This window comes from Salvia miltiorrhiza, chromosome 5 (genome assembly GCF_028751815.1).
Source record: "Salvia miltiorrhiza cultivar Shanhuang (shh) chromosome 5, IMPLAD_Smil_shh, whole genome shotgun sequence".
NCBI classification, from domain to species: Eukaryota; Viridiplantae; Streptophyta; class Magnoliopsida; order Lamiales; family Lamiaceae; genus Salvia; species Salvia miltiorrhiza.
In genome coordinates this window covers 17,074,170-17,093,312 of record NC_080391.1, presented here as the reverse complement: position 1 = coordinate 17,093,312, position 19,143 = coordinate 17,074,170, and the positions used below count along the sequence as shown (strand labels likewise).

General features: G+C 36.2%; 1 protein-coding gene across 6 annotated transcripts; it reads left to right on the top strand.

The window, feature by feature from the left end:
• Positions 1-5,888: 5,888 nt before the first annotated feature.
• On the top strand, positions 5,889-17,961 carry LOC130986416 (LEAF RUST 10 DISEASE-RESISTANCE LOCUS RECEPTOR-LIKE PROTEIN KINASE-like 1.2). Of its 6 annotated transcripts, none has more exons than XM_057909819.1 (4): positions 5,889-6,897; positions 16,487-16,519; positions 16,600-16,848; positions 16,917-17,961. In XM_057909819.1, exons 1-4 carry the CDS (start codon positions 6,135-6,137, stop codon positions 17,879-17,881), a joined length of 2,010 nt encoding a protein of 669 aa, XP_057765802.1. In that variant the 5' UTR covers positions 5,889-6,134; the 3' UTR covers positions 17,882-17,961. The 6 variants fall into 6 exon arrangements, with proteins under 6 accessions (XP_057765802.1, XP_057765803.1, XP_057765804.1 ...); XM_057909820.1 differs by lacking the exon at positions 5,889-6,897 and adding an exon at positions 9,716-10,464; XM_057909821.1 differs by lacking the exon at positions 5,889-6,897 and adding an exon at positions 9,720-10,458.
• Positions 17,962-19,143: the final 1,182 nt, after the last annotated feature.

The following is a 19,143-nucleotide window of genomic DNA, read 5'->3' as shown; positions in this document are numbered from 1 at the left end:
GTTACTGTCCTAAAAAAACTTTGCTCTCTACATGTGAACGCAATTATTTTTCGGGTCAAAATCGAGTTTTCTTGTGTATTAGTATAATTTTATACGTAACTATAATTAGTGTGGGTAATTGAAATGTGTATGAATCATATCATAATCACTCAATATATCTTTCTTTTATTTCTATTTCTATATTTACTTCATGATTTCAGTAAGGACGAAATATATTTATTCGATAATGGATTATCATTTGGTATCCGACTTTATATGCAATTTAAATAATTTTTTAGATTTTTCTTTCTTGATTTTTCTTTTCACATTAATTACATGTGCACTTTCTTTTTACTTTCTAAATATTTTTTGCTTTTCATCTTTTATTTTTCTAATTACAAAATATTTTTATATCTAAAATTTTCTAGAAGGTGCACAACTATTACCAATGTATATATAAAACTATTCTATAAATAGAAATAATCTAAATTAGTTATATGTTTTACATCAATCAAAATTGAAAATTAGAAGATATATTGCAACAACTAACAAAAAAACTAAATAATTTTAAGATCAAAGAGATACAATAATAAACATGATTCACAATATGACAAATGAAGAGAACATAATGTAAGTTATGTCAAATGAAGTCAGAAAATATGTAGATTAGAATTATAATATGAATTATTATACTATAATCCTTAGATTATATTTATTTATTTTTTGATTGAATCCCTATATTAGATTTATAATATATATATATATATATATATATAATAGAGAACGCTTTTGAAATATCAATTTTGAAGAAGGAAACACAATATTTGACCACTAATTGAAAAAACACAAAATCTAACTATTTTTTATGTTTTGAAATTGTTTTGCCCTTAATTAGAGCGGACCAGATTCGGGTATACGTACGTGCGGGTTAGGCACATATGACACTATTAGTGCCAAAAGTACCAACCTAAAAAAAAAATATCTCAGTAAATTGGTACTTTTGGCAATAGTGTCATGCACGAATGTAACTAGTGACCATAAGAGATAGTATATGACACTAATGACACTAAGATGACCATAATTAAGTACCATTTGTGCAGCACCCTAAATGGAGAATCTAGACCTTAAATGGATAATCTAAACCCTAAATGGGGAATCTAAACCTTAAATGATAATCTAAATCCTAAATGGATAATCTAAACGCTAAATGAGGAATCTAAACCCTAAATGGATCATCAAAACCCTACGGGGAAGTGTTCAAAATGGTCATATAACTGTACTCATCTATATATAAGACAAGATAGTGTATTAGCACAAGTATATGACACTATTGACACTAATATGGTCACTAATATCATTCGTGCATGGCACTATTGGCACTAATAGTGCCAAGTGTACCAATTTACTTGAATTTTTATTTTTCTGTTGGTACTTTTGGCACTAATAGTGCCATGTGTGTCTATTCCACACGTAAACTCGAATCTGGTCCGCCCTAATTAAGGGCAAAACAACCCTAAAACGTAAAAAAATGTCAAATTTTGTGTTTTTTCAATTAGTGGCCAAATATTGTGTTTCCTTCTTCAAAATGGTCACGTGAGTATATTGTTTCTATATAATATACGCAAAATATATTTTTAATGTATACGACCATTTTCAAAAATAATTTAGTTTCTATACCCTTTGTACGCAACAACATTATGTTTTTATATCTCTTCACATATGTCCCCAACGGGACACCAAGCGGTGTGACCTCCTGTGTGTGAACAGTGAGAGGTCCCGGGTTCAAACCCCACTGCTCTCCCTCCCCAACTCCCCCAAGTCAATAATATATATATATATATATATATATATATATATATATATATATATATATATAGGGGAGGGCTAGAATAAAAACACTCTTAAGTGTATAAAATATAAATGATTTTCAGCCCTTAGATCATCAAGATCTACGGTTGATTCGTAACCCTTTTGGGTGAATTCGTAGTCCTGGGTTCGAATCCCAAAGGTATCAAAAATTTATTTTTCACAATTCGTAACCATGTTGGATGAATTCGTAACCCTGTTGGATAAAATTCGTACATTAAAAAACGTTTATATTTATATTTTAAGAAGTGTTTTTACTGTAGCCCTCCCCTATATATATATATATATATATATATATATATATATATATATATATATAGGGTATGAACTAGCTTAGAGATTGCCTTATGAATCATCTTATTAATTGAATTGAACGTGTTAGTTAGGAAAATCTGTTGAAACCTTTGCCTTGGGAAATTCTCTCATTTCTGTTACTCCGTAATTCTTACAGCTTGAGTTCTTTTCTTTTCAGTTTTTATTTATTTCATTTGTTTTCCAAAATCAAAACATTAATTTTCGTTTGTCCAGTACTTATCAATCAATACAATCATATTTAGTATTTTTATACTTCATTTGTCTCAATTTAATAGGTCATGTTTTTTATTTGGATGTCCTAATTCAATATGTCACTTTCTAAAATGGAAAGTCAATATATAATAAATATCCCCACATAAGTCATTATTTACACCAAATGCTATTGTGACCCACACATACTTATCTCTCATTTCATTTAAAAAATAATATCTTTATTTTTCTCTCTTATTTTTTGGACAAATATATCCTAAAAAAAGTTATTTTATCCTTTATATTTTTTAAAACTATTTATTTCTTAACATCCGTGCTCAAGCCTTATAGCCTACTGAATTAAGACGGGGGAGTAATTTTTATTGGAAGCGGTACCGGTGAGCTTTTAGCCTTTTACTACATTTCGGAGATTTTATGTTTGGTATAAAAGTTTGACATTCATTTTTATTAATTAATGGAGCAAAATTGAAGAGTTCCTTATTTAAAATTGTGATTGCAGTAGAATTCTTTTGAAACAATATTCCCTCCGTCCCACTAGGCTTGTCCTATTTTTTTTAGACACGATTATTAAGGAGAGTATAATTAGTGTAGTAAAAATGTGTAAAGGTGTGAGACCATATTGTTTGTAGCGTAAAATTATTACCAAATATAAAAACAGGACAATATCAATGGGACAACTCAAAAAGAAAAACAGGACAAGATCAATGGAACGGAGGGAGTAATAATAATATTAATAATAATAATAATAATAATAATAATGCCCATAAATTAGACATATAATAGAGATATAATAGACAAATCAAATTTTATAAAACAGAACTCTTTTATAATAAGTATAAATTAATTTGCACATACACTTTGTGAGTTTCAAGCTCTTGCTAAGTAACCACATTGAGGTATACTAAATCGAGTAGCTAATATTCGGCCCATTTACAGTTCTCTGTGCATCGAAAGTTATGAGTAGTATGGTGGATATTGGAATCATGACAAAAACCATAAATATTTCAACATTTTACGCAATTTTTCAATAGTTAGGGATTATAAATGAAGAAAGCAAAGTCCTCTATACTGTTGGAAGCCATCATAATTAATCTATATCCGAAGTCTAAAACTAACTTGTTGATGAAATTTAAAGAGAATAGTTGTGAGCAGAGTGTGGACATCAAAATTCAGAAGCCATATATAGAATTTTCAACAAAATAAAATAAAATTATTACCATTAGGAAGGAAGGGGAAAAAAAGAAATAAAGTGAATAGGTTATTCAAATGAATGCTCAACGTAAATACTTCAATAATAGTTTTCGACCAATTTTCAAAAATATTATCCATATACACATGTATAAATCAAAAGAGCTCATAATTTACCAAAGACTATCTATATAACTAATTGATTACCCCCTTGAAAATGGTATTATCCTAAAATGAGAAAAAGTGTGATTAAAATTGACTTGCACCATGCCTCAAAAAAAAATGACTTGCACCACTTTATTGAGGGGTCTTGGGTTCAATTTTACATATGTATATATAATTTTCTTATCTTTATGTGATGTATGATCTACTTATGTGCAAATTACTTATTTGATGATATAAATACGTTTTCTAATTCTCAAAAAGTGACTTGCACCATTACACGGACTGGGCCAAGTGGAAAACCCGTTGCTATTGATGAGGCATCTGATTTTGGCAATTTCTAATTTGCCAAAACTACTTTCCCTATTTGATTAATTGTTGTGGAGGATACGTGTTCATTTGAGATAATGAATCACGAATGAGTATGCTATATTTTTAGTCTGACACCAAAATGATTACTATATTTTTAGTCATGGGGCTGTAGAGCTCATTGCTAGAAAACACTATCTTCTCACCCCCTAACCAGAAAACTAACATTAAATTCGTGTTTGGATTATGTAATAGAATGATTTAGTTAGTTAGTGGGAGATTTTACCTCATTATATATCAAAAACATTATTATACTGCAAAAAAAAACAATTTTTTTTTACATATAACTAATAGAGGCAGCACCCTACTCTAGCCAAAACCTTTTAGTTATAGGAAATTCTAGCCATACAAATAAAAATATGGAAATAATAGCATTTTTTACTGAAATACCCTTTTAGTGTGTAACAGTATAAAATACTCTATTACACACATTTTATAAGCGAAAAAGTGTGTAACAGTGTAAAATACACTGTTACACACTTTTTCGCAATCACACACTTTTACGTAATTACACATTTTTGAGAAAAAGTGTGTAACATTGTAAAATACAATATTACACGATTTTTGAAAAAGTGTGTAACAATGTATTTTACACTGTTACACACTTTTTTTTCAATTACACACTTTTATGTTATTACACACTTTTCCGAAAAAGTGTGTAACAGTATTAAGGGTATAATTGTACATTTACATTAAAAAAGGCTAGTTTTTCCATATTTTTATTTAGGTGGACATTTTTTCCTTTTCTTATCCAAGAAGTGCTAATTGAGTCCATTAACTCTAACGAATATCTAATTCTCAAAGTGATCTAATTGGTATTGTGATTTTGCTCCAACAAACATATTTCTATACATAATCCCACCAATTCCTTAAAAAAATTAAGTGAACTAACGTACAAATGTTAATTTCAAAACATCGATCTATACAAATATTTTCCATAATTAATTAAATGTGGTTTAGTTGGTTAAATTTGCATATGGACAGTCTTCCATAATGGAGTAGATATTATACACTACAGGAGCGTTTATTTGCATGATTGATAAAATAGATGATTGAGTATTTTTATCCTCAACAGTAGGATTATTGCAATCTCACTATTTTGACGGGATAAGAATGAAGTAAAGCTAACTTAAATGATAAAAATAATCAAAGGTCTTGAAAAATCTCAAAGTTTCAATCCATCAAAATAGTAAGAGATGAGCCTTACTATTTTTATCCATCAAGATTAATCATTCAAAGAAAACGCCCCACATATACTACAATATGTTTGATCTTTATCATTATATTCTTGAATCTTACGTTAATGTGGTACTAGTGTAATTGATTATTTATTAAAAAACAGAATAAAATAAGGAATCAAATCGTCAAAGTCTGAAACATATATATATCATTTTAAGTTCTTCAACAAGAACCCAAAAAGAAAAAAGAAAAAGGAATATATATATAAGTCAAATATCATATTAAATTCGAAAACCTTTATCAGAGTAGACAACTTGCAATATCGTCCACAAGATTCATGGACCTAGCCCTCTTCCCGTCCAGTTGCAAATGCCATTTATGTCTCCATAGCTTCACACTGGCCACAAAAATTCTAAGTAATAACGAACTATTTAATTAAATATTCGAAATAAACATAATATATATACCTCTTTTCCCTCACAAAAAGCACAAATAAACTATACTTTCGTAAAACGCCCTAGTTATTTAAGACAGTAAATCACCAATTTATCTAAATCCAAGATTTTAAATATTAAACTTTCCCAATTCAACACGGTCGCCGAGAAAGGTCAGAGATGAGATTGGTCAATTTCATGCAACTCTATAATTTGACATATTTGCAATAATTTGTTTTGAAAATAAAAATAAAAATTCCTAAATAGTCTAACATTTTAGGCAGCCGCTGTCACGCTGACACTCAACCTTCACTTTTTCCCAACTTATTGAAAGTCATCTCCTCCAAACAAAAAGAAAAAAAAAAAAGTGAAAAAACAAAACATATATACAGCTTCTCTTCATCTTGTATTCTTGTTCATCAAGATTTAGACATGAAAAAAAACGACCTCCACACTTTCTCGCTCTACATACTCTCTCTCATCATCTTATCCAAAGTCTGCTGTGGGGCAGACCACCAATACGAAGCTTGCGCGCCGACAAATTGCAGCGGCGGCGGTCCGAGCATAAGCTTCCCATTTTTCCTCCCAACAGTTCAAGAATCTTACTGCGGCTACCCAGGATTCGCGATCCGTTGCAGAGACGGACTTCCGCTACTTCATCTGTCTGAAGACGAGTATATTGTTGAAGACATATTCTACTCCAACCGATCGCTACACGTGTTTAATGCCGCAGCGTTATTATCAGATGAGATTAGCAGTTGCGCTCCAATTGGAATCAGAAACACGACTCTCCCCGCCGACAGATTCGATTACGTCGGCGGCGAAACTTTCCATTTGTTGTCCGACTGCAAGAACGTGTCCGAGGAGCTGCTGAGGTACGAGGTTGGTTGCAACAGCTCTAGAGAGACAAGTAACAATGAGACTCTGGCTATGTATGGTGGCAATGGGAATCTGCGGAGAGCGTTGGAGAGGTGCGAAGAGAACGTGGTCGCACGTGTGGAGTTGAATGGGGATGAGAGAGAAGATGAAATTGTGGATGTTGCAGCGGTTTTGAGGAGGGGATTTCTGATGAATTGGACAGCTAGTGATTGTAGTACTTGCCAAGAAAGCGGCGGCCGCTGCGGTTTTAACGAAACTTCTTTCCATTTTAGGTGCTTCTGCCCCGACCGCCCTCATTCTAGGAGCTGCAAACCAAGTAAGATTTTTCTTGATTTCTTTCCCTTTTTAGTGGTTTCATTTATGTTTTTTGATCAAATTCTGTGCGATTTTTCTTGCTTGATTAATTCTTGAACATGCCATTTTACTGCAATGTGGTTTATAAGTTTTTCTTCTTGATTTCATGCGGTTTCAACTGCTTAAGAGATGGTACCTCCCTAGGATGATCTCTTTGATAAATCGTATATATGATATTTTGTTAGTCTAGATAGTTGACTTTGGACTGTATTTAGATATTTAATATATGATCAATCTCGGATGTTTTGAGCTTCGATTAGTTTAAGGAACAAAACCAAGAATGTCCGTAGTTTAGCAGCTGCAATTAAGAGAGAGCTATTGTAGGCTAATGGAGGTATGGGAGAGTGGGAAAATGCATGGGGTCCTTCCTATGAAAGAAGGCTCTTCCCAATAGTAGAGCTGCCAAGCGCCCGACCATTTTAATCACCTCTTATTAATACTACATTCGCTCACCTAATTCACAAATTAAATGGAATGCAACCACTTCAAATCCAACCAACGCTTTTAGGCGAATTACTCATAATGTCATCATGGAACAAATACAAAAGCTTTAGAGAGAGAAAAGTCCACTAAGAGTTTTTTCTGATTCTGAATTATGATTTTGGACTTTGGATATGGACAATTCTTTGACCCATGGATGACTAGGTCAGTCTCATATCTAAGGTGCTGCTAATTTTATGAGGAGACGGAAAAACATATAAGGAGATAATAAATATCCAAAAGTGAAAACATATAATAAGGGTATAAAATAAGCAATCCACGTGTTGTGCCCAAGGCTCTCTTCTTGTAATTTTATGAGGAGACGGAAAAACATAGTTATGCTTATATATTACTCCACTTGGGACGATATATATCGTTGATTAGTCCCTATATATTCAAGGTCTTCCACCGACATATTAATTTCCAAGTCAATAAGAGTGTTAAACGGTCTATACTCTCACTTCCTTGATTAATCCGTATTGATATATAAGGAGCTTAGCCTTTTCCGAAAGAGTGAAACTAATTTAGTTATGGGTAAAACCAAGATTTTGGTTTTGTTACTCTCATGCAATCTCTTGTTTCCCAAAATTGATTCCATATGTCCAAAATCTTTCGAGTGTGGGTCTTTAGGGACCTTGAAATTCCCTTTTTCCGAGAATAGCAAGTGCGGGCTATTCCTCGTTGATGGCTGCGGTTCTGGATCGCCCCGTCTTCGCCTCAGCCCTCAAACATTCCGACACTACAATTTTATAGGGAACAATATATCTTCAAACGAGTTCACAGTTTTCGACGATTTCCGGCAAAAGGACTTGATTGACAAGAGTTGTTCATTTTTCAAAAATATATCCCTACCTCAATCTCCTTTTGTTTCATTCACTTTTTCCCATAATCTCACCTTCTTTACATGCTGGAATGAAACTATAGACCCAAATATCCAAGATTATTTCCATAACACCCACAATGTTCATTGTCGAGGCAGTCCCACAGTCTATTACAGAAACGTAACACCATATGTTTCAGTGATCAATAGTAGTATTCCTACTACGTGTTCGTTGATTCAGTTACCGACAAAATCGAGTCAAGTTACTGGTGAGCTATTCGCTAAGTTGACTGCTACGTTTACTCTAAAGTGGGATGTTTCTCGAGATTGCTATGCATGCTATGGTCGAGGAGGGCAGTGCGTTAGTCACGACAATAAATTCCACTGCAGAGAAGAAGGTACTACTTTGCCAACATTAACAACCCATATTTTTCTTACTAGAATTACTCATCTGTGATAAATATTACGTGTCTTTTTTGTTTGTTTGACCAACATGCTAAAATTTGATTAAGCCAGTATCTCTTTCACATGTTAAAACTACTTTCTTATTTCCTTTAATTATTTAAAGAGGATTAATGATTTCCCATTTTTTTTTTCCTTGTGGTTGTTCGAACCCCTAGACCTTATTGAATTGGGATTCGTTGTCCACGTGTTAAAATTACTTATTGCTAAGTATTTTCTACATACTAAAGAACGTTGAGATTATAAACTTAAATAATTAATATATAGAATAATATTATTATAAAAATACGTATTTTACAATTGTAGATATACCTATTATTGTACCATCAATCATTTTAACTTTCATGTGTAGTTTAATAATTTTAATTTATTAATAACAGCAATAATATAGATTGTGCAACTGTACATGTTTCCATTGCTCTCATTGATTCCCAGTGTCCAATATCATATGGCGATGGCGCTACCAATGAAAAAAAGTCTTCTGTAAATATCTAAGGAAATAAGTAATTTCTTTTCGGGAAATCTAAGAAAAGAATAATTGATTGTCAATTAAAGGATAATATTAGTTGTCGAATCGTTGGGGCCTGACCGCCTGTTCCTTTAGACCGTGGGGAGAGAGTTCCTGTTAGCCAGTGGCCCACTCAAATCTCTTGGACCTTAAAAACGCATGGCCCAACTCAACCCAAAAACTGGGCCTAGTGCATATTCTTTTTCTGATGGGGCCTAAATATATAATTTTGGCCCAGCCCAACCAAAAACCGGGCCACACAGACCTTTTCTAACACATCTAGATATTTTTTATACTTGTGCTTTTTTTTCAACTCAATTGGGCATAGGAGGATTTAATGCAGTTCTCAGCTAAAGGTTGAATACCAAAAAGTATGCCACTTTTTGCAAAGTGCAGTCTTGTATTCCATTTCCACCACAAATTTCCAACTCGAGTCAACGTGGCGTGTTAGACAAAGTTAACGACTTTGTCCTAATGTAGAAATAAATAAAATAAGGAACAAAACGGGCAGAAAACTCCATTACTATTGTTTTGATCCATAACAAAAAAGATGGCTCCTGCTCCTATAAAAAATCTCTACTCACTCCTTTTCCTCAGCTGTTTTCTTGTGCTCAAAGCTGATTCGAAATGCCAAAAATCGTACCCCTGCAGAAATTACTCCATCGAATTCCCCTTCACCGATATTACTCATTCCAAATGTGGATTGTTCTCAGTCAACTGCAGTTTAGAACATGAAAATCCATTAATTTATCTACGAGAGTATCCCATGAATCTGCTGGAGAAGGTATCGGATAGCAAGCTCTTGATCCACGATTCCGTGCTACAAAACTACATCAATGGAAGCAGCTGTCTCTCCTTCTCAAACGTATCTCTACCAAAATCTCCTTTCGTTTCCTTCACATATTCCCCTAATATCACCTTCTTCAACTGCTACAATCCAAGTAAAGATGTCAGAGATTACTTCGTGCAGTACAAGAATAGCAGCTGTGATATAATGACCATTTACTATAAAGCTGAAGCCACTGAAGAAGCTCCTGCACATATTGATGATGTTCTTCCGGGATCAGGATGTACAGTGAATCAAATGCCTTTGAGGTCTAACCAAGTATTTCCCGCCGACCTCATCAATCTGTTAAGTCCAAATTTCACTCTAGAATGGCACGTGTCTCAAGATTGTTATGAATGTTATTATGATCGAGGAGGGCAATGTTTCACATCCGAAAGCAATGAGTTCTACTGCAAAACCAATCCAGGTAAAGGTAATGCTTCATCTTCGTTTCATATGTTGCTTAAAATATAGTACTTGCAAATCTAGATTTTTATACTTATTATAAGACCAGCCTTCATGTTAGGATAATTAAAATAAAACAACTATATGTACTTAGCGGGAACAATGCATTATTGCTTAATACTATATTGAAACGAAAGTTTTCGATGAATCACACATTGATTTCATTCGTATTAACTTCGCTTATGAAATTTTGTTTTTTGTGTGGAAAGAGTGTGGCCGCCCAACCAAATTTTCAACCCAAGTTGCTATCAGCAAAGGGAAAAGCCAACTTTATGGATAACTTAATGTTTGAATCAAGACTAGAAAATTCGAGGCCTGAAATAGAACATCGATTAAAGTGTACTATTAAGTACTGTGACATGAACCCGATTTAAATATTGGTGGTGGAATTCTTCATCTTGGACTTTTCCTCATTAGGATTTTTTAACATGAGAAGAAGTGTGTTTGAAGTCTTGGGCGAGTGAAGTGTAGAAACTGACCAATTCAAAGTGTTAAATCATACTAGAAGACAGTTCAAAAGTCGTATATTACAACTAGCTAGGGGTATTTTGTAGCAAAATTTCCAAGTCAATTGGTTAATGGATGGAGTCAATGAGTTGATTAAAGGATGATGCCTATATTTAACAGAATTAATCAAGCAAGAGAGAGAGAGGTGAGAGAGAGAATGGGCGTTGGCAAAGATGTGTTACTGCTGGTGTTGTGGCATCTTCTTCTGCTCCAAGCTGATTCCAAATGCCAAAAGTCCTACACTTGCAGAAACTTCACCTTACAATTTCCCTTCACCTATATTGATGATCCCCAGTGCGGATTGTTCAGGGTTGCTGGCTGTGAATCTTCATCTAGAGAAAGACATCCAAGATTATACATAGGAGCTTCAACCTCAGCCAAATATATTCTAGGCCAGCCATCACAAAACAAACTCTTAATCCACGATTTCTTGCTTGAGACATTATTGGGATCACCCGAGTCGTGCTATTCTTTCTTAAATGTGTCTCTGCCTCAATCCCCCTCAGTTTCATTCACAATCTCGCCTAACATCACCTTCTTCCAATGCTTCAATAAAACTAGCAACGATCAAATCCAAGATTACTTCCAAACGTATCGCCGCCAACACTGTGAAGCCTCCACTTTGTACTATAAAACTCCGGCAACTCAGGAGCATGCTCCGAAGATTCCTGAAGTTTGCTCCTTGGCTCAACTGCCTATCAAGTCTGATGAAAACTCAACTCAATTATTAAAGCTGTTGAGTGCTAATTACAGTTTAGAGTGGAATGTGTCTGAAGATTGTAATGAATGCTACCGCAGAGGAGGGGAATGTCTTGCAGACAACCAAAATGACTTTTACTGCAAAAGCAAAACAGCAGGTATTTTGTTAAGAGACTCAGCCAGTTATTGTTTCATGAAATTACCTTTGCTTAGGTTGCTATCATCACAAATTAAGATCATATCTGGAATATATAGACGCTTTTAGATTCTTCACAACAAATGCTGTCAATTACAACATTTATAGAACATTTTTTATAAGAACGCCAACGCACTCCGGCGTTGTCATCGGTATTTCATCCGAATTTTTCTATTTTAACACCCTTTGTTAGTAAAAGAATATTTAGTCTTCGTCCGCCGCTGCTGCAACCAAACTGAATTCGATCATCAAAGTCGTGTAAATTATGCAAGTTTGTTTGAAACATTTTTAAAATGTTGTTTCCTTAGCCATCTTCTCTGCTCAAAGCTGATTCCAAACACCCTCTAAATCCTACTCCTGCGGAAACTTCTCCATCGAATTTCCCTTCTCTCATATCAACAATTTAGAAATTTGGATTGTTCTTAGCCAACTTTGATCCTAAATGTAGATACTCAACTCCTTATAAAGGCAAACAAAGATTCTGTGTTATCTGTTTACTCCAAATTGACTATCCAGTGGCATGTTTTGGAAGAATGTTATGTTCCATCGTCGAGAAGGGCAGCGTCTCTCTATCAACAAGAATGAATTCTTCTTTGATTTTGCTAAAACTAGGTAGGCTTGATTATATATTTAAGGCAGGGCAGGATTTTAGTATACTAGTATGACTCAAGTGTTTTGGGCACGCATATAAAGAATTATTGTTTAAAGCTACAAAGTAAAGAACCCTCTTATTTTAAGACATAAAGTGGATTTTGAGGCATTAATAGTGGAACACTATAAAGTGATGTTTGAGCCATTATTAGTGGGACAAAGTGAGTACATGTCTATACTTGATGTTTTACTTAGTTCTTGCCTGTGTTTTTATTTTTGGATCAGCCAGAAATAGAAAGGGTGGGGTTAAAAGGGTAAGTAGCAAGAATGTCTGTACTTAAGTAGATGTAAGAATATCAGTATATGTTCAAGCTAGACTGTGTTTTAGTTTAGCCTGAAACAAAATTTGTCAATCCCAAAAGAAATATCCATAATCTTTGTGCCCAAATTAAGCTGAGTTCAGATTCTTACAGCCAAATCTATGACATGTTTGAAGGGAGATAATCAATTTGCTAATTATGTGGTATGTCAGGACTGAACTGATTCACAATATCTGATGTGAATCTAGATTTCATTTTTATCATCTTCGCTTGTATGATGGAAGAGTGGGCCTTGTGCACCCCAATTTTCAATTGAAGTTGCTATCAGCTAATTAAGAGAAAATAAGTGGCCTCAAATGGAACAACGAACTCGACCTAAGAAAAAATTGATGACATTCGTTCTCGTTCTCGTTCCCATTCACTTTAGTTTATTAGCTTATTCACATTACCGAATAGGCTGGTCTTGAAGTGTATGTAAATGCTAGTCAACTGAAGTGTAGAATAGGAGAAGTTGTGCCTCACATTCCACCAATCTATGTAGATTTAATATCTATATTACAAGGAAGACCAAGTCAATTAGCGTGATGTATGGAGCCAATGACTTGATGGATTCAATATATCAATATTTAACACAACTCAAAACTAAAGAAATCAACACAAGACATATACAAGTCTCTAGAGAGAGAGAGAAAGAGAGTATATATGGGTGTTGGCAAGCATATGTTAATGTTGTTGCTATGCCTTGTTCTTCTTCTACTCAAAGCTCATTCCAAATGCCCAAAATCCTATGCCTGTAGAAACTTCTCTCTAGAATTTCCCTTCACAATTAGTAGTGATCCCGATTGCGGATTGTTCATAGTTGATGGCTGTGATTCCCATACTGGACATCCAATATTACGCTCAGAACCTCCAACAGCTCCATATCATATTGTAGGAAAGACATCCACAAATAGATTCTTAATTCACCACAGCCTGCTTCAAGAACCATTGCGATCATCCCCGTGTCTTACTTTCAGAAATCTGTCCCTGCCTCAGTCTCCTTTTGTTTCTTTTACAATCTCTCCTAAGCTCATCTTCTTCGCATGCCACAATCGAACTCCTCTTAATGAAATCCAGGATTATTTCCAAAGCTATCGCAGCTTAAGCTGTAATATCTCCACCTTGTACTATCAAATCCCGGCACCTCCTCATCATGCTCGGCCTATTCCTCGAGATTGTTTGTTGACTCAACGACCTATCAAGTCCGACAACAACTCAACCGAACTATTACATCTCTTGACTGCTAATTTCACTTTAGAGTGGAATGTTTCTCAACATTGCTATAAATGCTACAGCGGAGGAGGGCAGTGTCTTACTAACAACCAGAATCAGTTGTACTGCAGCAAATTTAGAGGTATTTATTACAGAGCAGCTGCATTATTTTTTAACATAAGCTGTGAGTTGGGGCTGCAATTGTAGTATTAATACTATATATGTATGTTATCTACTTGCATTCTATACAAAATCTATGTGTGGGTTAGGAGAGTACTCGTGCAGCTCTTGATTAGGGTCCATCACTGTTAAAATATGAAAATTAATTTGGGGCTGTGTAACATCAAACTCAAGTGTTCCGTGTCTGACGGGCTTGAAAAGTAAACACAACAAAGCATGAATTCCACTATATCTTATCAATTCTGATATAGTTATCAGGGAGCAATTGAAATCATGGCCTCTTCTTCTTCTTCTACCAATCAAATGCCCAGAATCCTTCCAGTGTGGATATCATTTCCCCCTCCAATCAAAGTTTGAATGGGCTTTGGAAAGTAGTATTCCTGCAAATTATAGATTCTAGTAAGCGAGACACCCACCAACTGGTTTAATCCATTGACTGCTGAGTTTATTCTAGAGTGCATGGTGGATCATAACAGCACGAATGAATTCCTCTGCATAAGAGGTACCATTGTAGTTTCTTTTACGACGACAAACCCCTTAGCTTAGCTGCTTTATGACGTACAAATCCAATATGTATATAATTTGCAGCTACTAGAATTCGTGTTACATGCAAGAAGTTGAATTATATCATGCGTCAACTACTTGAATTTTATTCCTTCTCGTTTGTATCCGTGATACAGACGAGAAATCGATCTGAAGAAAAGTATGGAGGGATTTGTAAGGTGCAAAGTTTCAGCCTAGGAAGAGTCAACCAAGATAAGAAATCTGTGTATTTTCTACGTAATCCAAGTCTACTATAGAACAGGGATTTTTTGCTGACTAATGCAAAGGATTAGAAAAAAACAAATAGATTAAAACCACTATACTTAATTATTGCTAAGGTTGAATTATTTTCTTGTTAGGATTGATTATATACTCTGCTAGAAATTTAGGGCAGGTTTACTGGAAATTGGTTGTGCAAATTACAAGATTATTATATACTCCACTCGACAGGAATTTAGGGCTTGCTTTCTGATTGGCTGCGATTTAAAGAGAATGTTTTAACCTTGAAAGGGCGAAAAGTCGGGTATTAAGAAAGAGGCGTCAAAACGGCGCCGTTTGGATAGCAGTGCTAGTCAACTACATAGTGGGGGAAAGTCGGAAAGTTCTGCGTTATTGGTTCACCTCCAAGACCATTTCAACACCCACTGTTTACGAATTTTTAAATACAAAGAAAGTAAAATATCTATCCAAAAGTCTCCTACAAAATTTCTTCACCATAGTCCATTAACGTGTTTGATCGAAACAATTGAATTGTCAGAACCAAACTAGAAAAATTAAACACAAGTAGATCAAGACATAACTAGTTTCCATTTCTCTTTCAAATTAAGCTTCATTTTTTTTTACATGGATCATGTCATCGCGCTCTTGCTTTTCTTTCTCCCTTTTCATCTTCTTCTCTTCAAAGCTGCTCATTCCAAATGCCAAGAATCCTTTCCGTGTGGAAATTACAGTCTGAGTTTTCCATTTACTAAAGCTGATAATTCGGGCTGCGGATTGATCACCGTTGATGGTTGTGATTCCCATCCTCCATATCCAGTAATTCATTTAGGTGGTGGAAATCTTGGTTATTATATTTTGGAGAGTAACACACCAAACAAAATCTTGATTTCTGATTTTCAGCTTGAAGCTCAACTGAAGAACCGAAGCTGCTTTACTTTCATGAATCAATCTATGCTTCGATCTCCTTCTATTTCAATCTCATTCTCTCCTAATCTCACCTTGTTCCCCTGCTTCGCCCAACCTGATACTAACAAATCTCAATTAGATGAACATTTCGAAAACTATAACAAGATAGATTGTATCTCCACCGTGTACTATAGAATCCCAACAGCTGATGATTCTGCTTCCGAGAAAATTGAATTTCCTCGAGAGTGTTCACTGGTGCAGCTACCTCTGAATTCTAGTGGAGACTCGGATGATTTGTTCAATATGATAACTGCTAACTTTAGTCTAGAATGGACTGTTTCTGAAGAATGCCTTAGTTGTTTCCATGGAGGAGGCCAGTGCCTTACTGCCAACAATAACCAATTCTACTGCAAAAAAGGTATTGTATGCCATTGCCAGCAGCTTTTGTTGCGCGTGGAAGTTTTTGGCTCTAATCCCAACAGATTATGTGTTCTACATGTCTAAACTTATGCCTTGTTCCGTTGTTTGACCTAATCTAACTACCAAAAATGGTTTGTCTGTTTAAATTGTGATTGCAGGAAATAGGTTGACGGTGATATTATTAGCTTCATGTAAGATGATCTTCACTCTCGCTCTCACATTGATTAAAAGCACAGAAATTCTGCAATATAACTTAATTTATGATAATCAGTGATACCTGGAGTTGCAATCCTTGTCTTGCTTGGCGGCTGCATATTTTGGTTACGAAAGAAAAAGTTGGGTGGCGCCTACCTTCTCTCAAGAAACCTTTCCTACGATCCCTCCTCAAAATCGGATATCGAAGATGGAAGCTTCAACTTCGGCGTTCCTATCTTCTCCTACACAGAGCTGGTGGACGCCACCGGCAACTTCGACCCATCTAAAGAACTGGGAGATGGAGGCTTCGGCACCGTCTACTACGGTAAGCACACCTCATCTCAAAAACACACATCTTCAGCAATACATCTTCTATAACAAGAGCGTGGGCAGGCAAGCTCCGCGACGGCAGGGAAGTCGCGATCAAGCGCCTCTACGAGCACAACTACCGACGAGTGGAGCAGTTCCTGAACGAGATCAAGATCCTCACCAGTTTGAGGCACCCCAACCTGGTGTCCCTCTACGGCTGCACCTCGAGGCGGAGCCGCGAGCTCCTCCTCGTGTACGAGTACATCCCCAACGGCACTGTGGCGGACCACCTCCACGGCGAGAGGGCCAGCGAGGCGCCCCTGACGTGGGGCGTGAGGATGAGCATTGCTAGAGAGACGGCCACGGCGCTGGCCTATCTACACAAGTCCGACATAATCCACCGCGATGTGAAGACCAACAACATTCTGCTAGACAGCAACTTCTCCGTCAAAGTAGCGGATTTCGGGCTGTCGAGGCTGTTCCCGATCGACGTGACCCACATCTCGACGGCGCCGCAGGGCACCCCGGGGTACGTGGACCCGGAGTACCACCAGTGCTACCAGCTGACGGACAAGAGCGATGTGTACAGCTTCGGAGTGGTGCTGATCGAGCTCATCTCGTCCATGCCGGCCGTCGACATAAGCAGGCATAAGCACGAGATCAACCTGGCCAGCCTCGCCGTCAACAAGATTCAGAGGTGCGCCTTTGACGAGCTGATTGATCCTTTCACGGGGTACAACTCCGACGCGGAGGCCACCAGGATGACCACGTCGGTGGCGGAGCTGGCATTCCGGTGCCTGCAGCTCGACAAGGATATGAGGCCATCCATGGAGGAGGTGGTGGCGTTTCTGCACGATATTCACACTGGGGGGGATTGCGACTTCGATCAGGTCAAAGGGGGTGCTCGTGATTTGCAAGGGAAGATACCGCCGTCGCCGGAGACGGATGAGGTCGTGTTGCTCAAGAGTAGGATTTATCAGTCGTCGCCTACTGCTGTTACGGATACGTGGATTAGTAGTGACTCTACTACAGCCAGTTCTGTTGGCTGATTTTTGTATCTTAATTTGTGTGTTAGGGGATATCATGATATATATATAAATATATGAATGGTTTATATATTCTTTCTTTATTTTTCTTCTTCTCTTGTCTATTTTACTTTCCCGAATACACTAATATACTGTGTACAGAGAGGGGGCAAGAAATTAGAAGCGGGAATGTGCATAGTGACGAAGATCAGCTAGTAGTGTTTTTGGAGATATATTGTTGAGGATAATGATTTAAAGTTTTTGGAGAAAATGCTAGATTGGAGTGGAGTCACCGAAAATTAATTGTTGTGGATGTAGATGTGCAAGCCCATCCAAGACGCGGGCTTTTTGGGCTAGCCCGAGTCCATGGCCTTATCTCACCTGGACATTTCAGGCTGGGCCGTAATCCACACCTACGTTTTTTTTTTTGAGAGGCTCCTAAGTAATTTAACGAGGGTAATTATAGGGTGATTCTATTCACAACCCTCATTTTACTCCATGTAGCCTCCTATATAATATAATAATTACAAATTTACTAATTTACCGTCTAAACTATAGCCCGTAAATGAAATATGCGTGTATAGCCCCCATTTTTTCTCTTTTCACAGCCTCATTTTTTCTCTTTTCAATATTGAATATGTGTGTATAGGCTATAGCCCCAAGAAACCCCCTCTTCTTCTTCCTCAATCTACACAGCTGCCTTATTCTATTCCAGCGCAAGTCATCGGCGCCGCTTCAATCACCACCACCGGCGCCTCTCCTTTTCTTGAAAAATTGAACAGTGAAGCACTCCTTTTCCATCAACATTTAAGCTTCAGTTTGCAAAGATGACCATCTAAAATAGTCAACAAGCGAATATAATTGGTGCTTCATGAAATGCTCCCACTTCTACCATTTTTAATTTTAAACCTCTGCTTAAATTACAAGCAATTATAGCATGGCGATTTTACCGTTGAAATAATAACCAATTTAATTGGAAGAGTCATTAGGAAACAATGCTATTTCTTTGAACATATATTTACAGAGATTCAATCAAGATCCCCAAAATTTAAAAAATAATTTTAAAACAATCACTGATCAATGAAAACAATTTCGATGATGAAGATCCTCCTCTATATAAGATCCACCACCAAGAATCAGGTCCTTCAATTCAATCACCTCACACAGTCACACTAAACCAGTCCGGTCTAAGAGTCCAAAGCAGAGTTCAATTCTTACTCAAATCGAGCAACATTTTTAAGGCTGATGAAACTATACATATGAGCAATCAACAGAGAAACTAATAA

Coding starts and splice junctions, on each gene's coding strand:
- LOC130986416 (XM_057909819.1), top strand. CDS start 6,135: ATGAAAAAAAACGACCTCCACACTTTCTCGCTCTACATACTCTCTCTC. Junction 16,520..16,599: donor GGTGATATTATTAGCTTCAT/GTAAGATGATCT, acceptor TATGATAATCAG/TGATACCTGGAGTTGCAATC. Junction 16,849..16,916: donor CTTCGGCACCGTCTACTACG/GTAAGCACACCT, acceptor GAGCGTGGGCAG/GCAAGCTCCGCGACGGCAGG.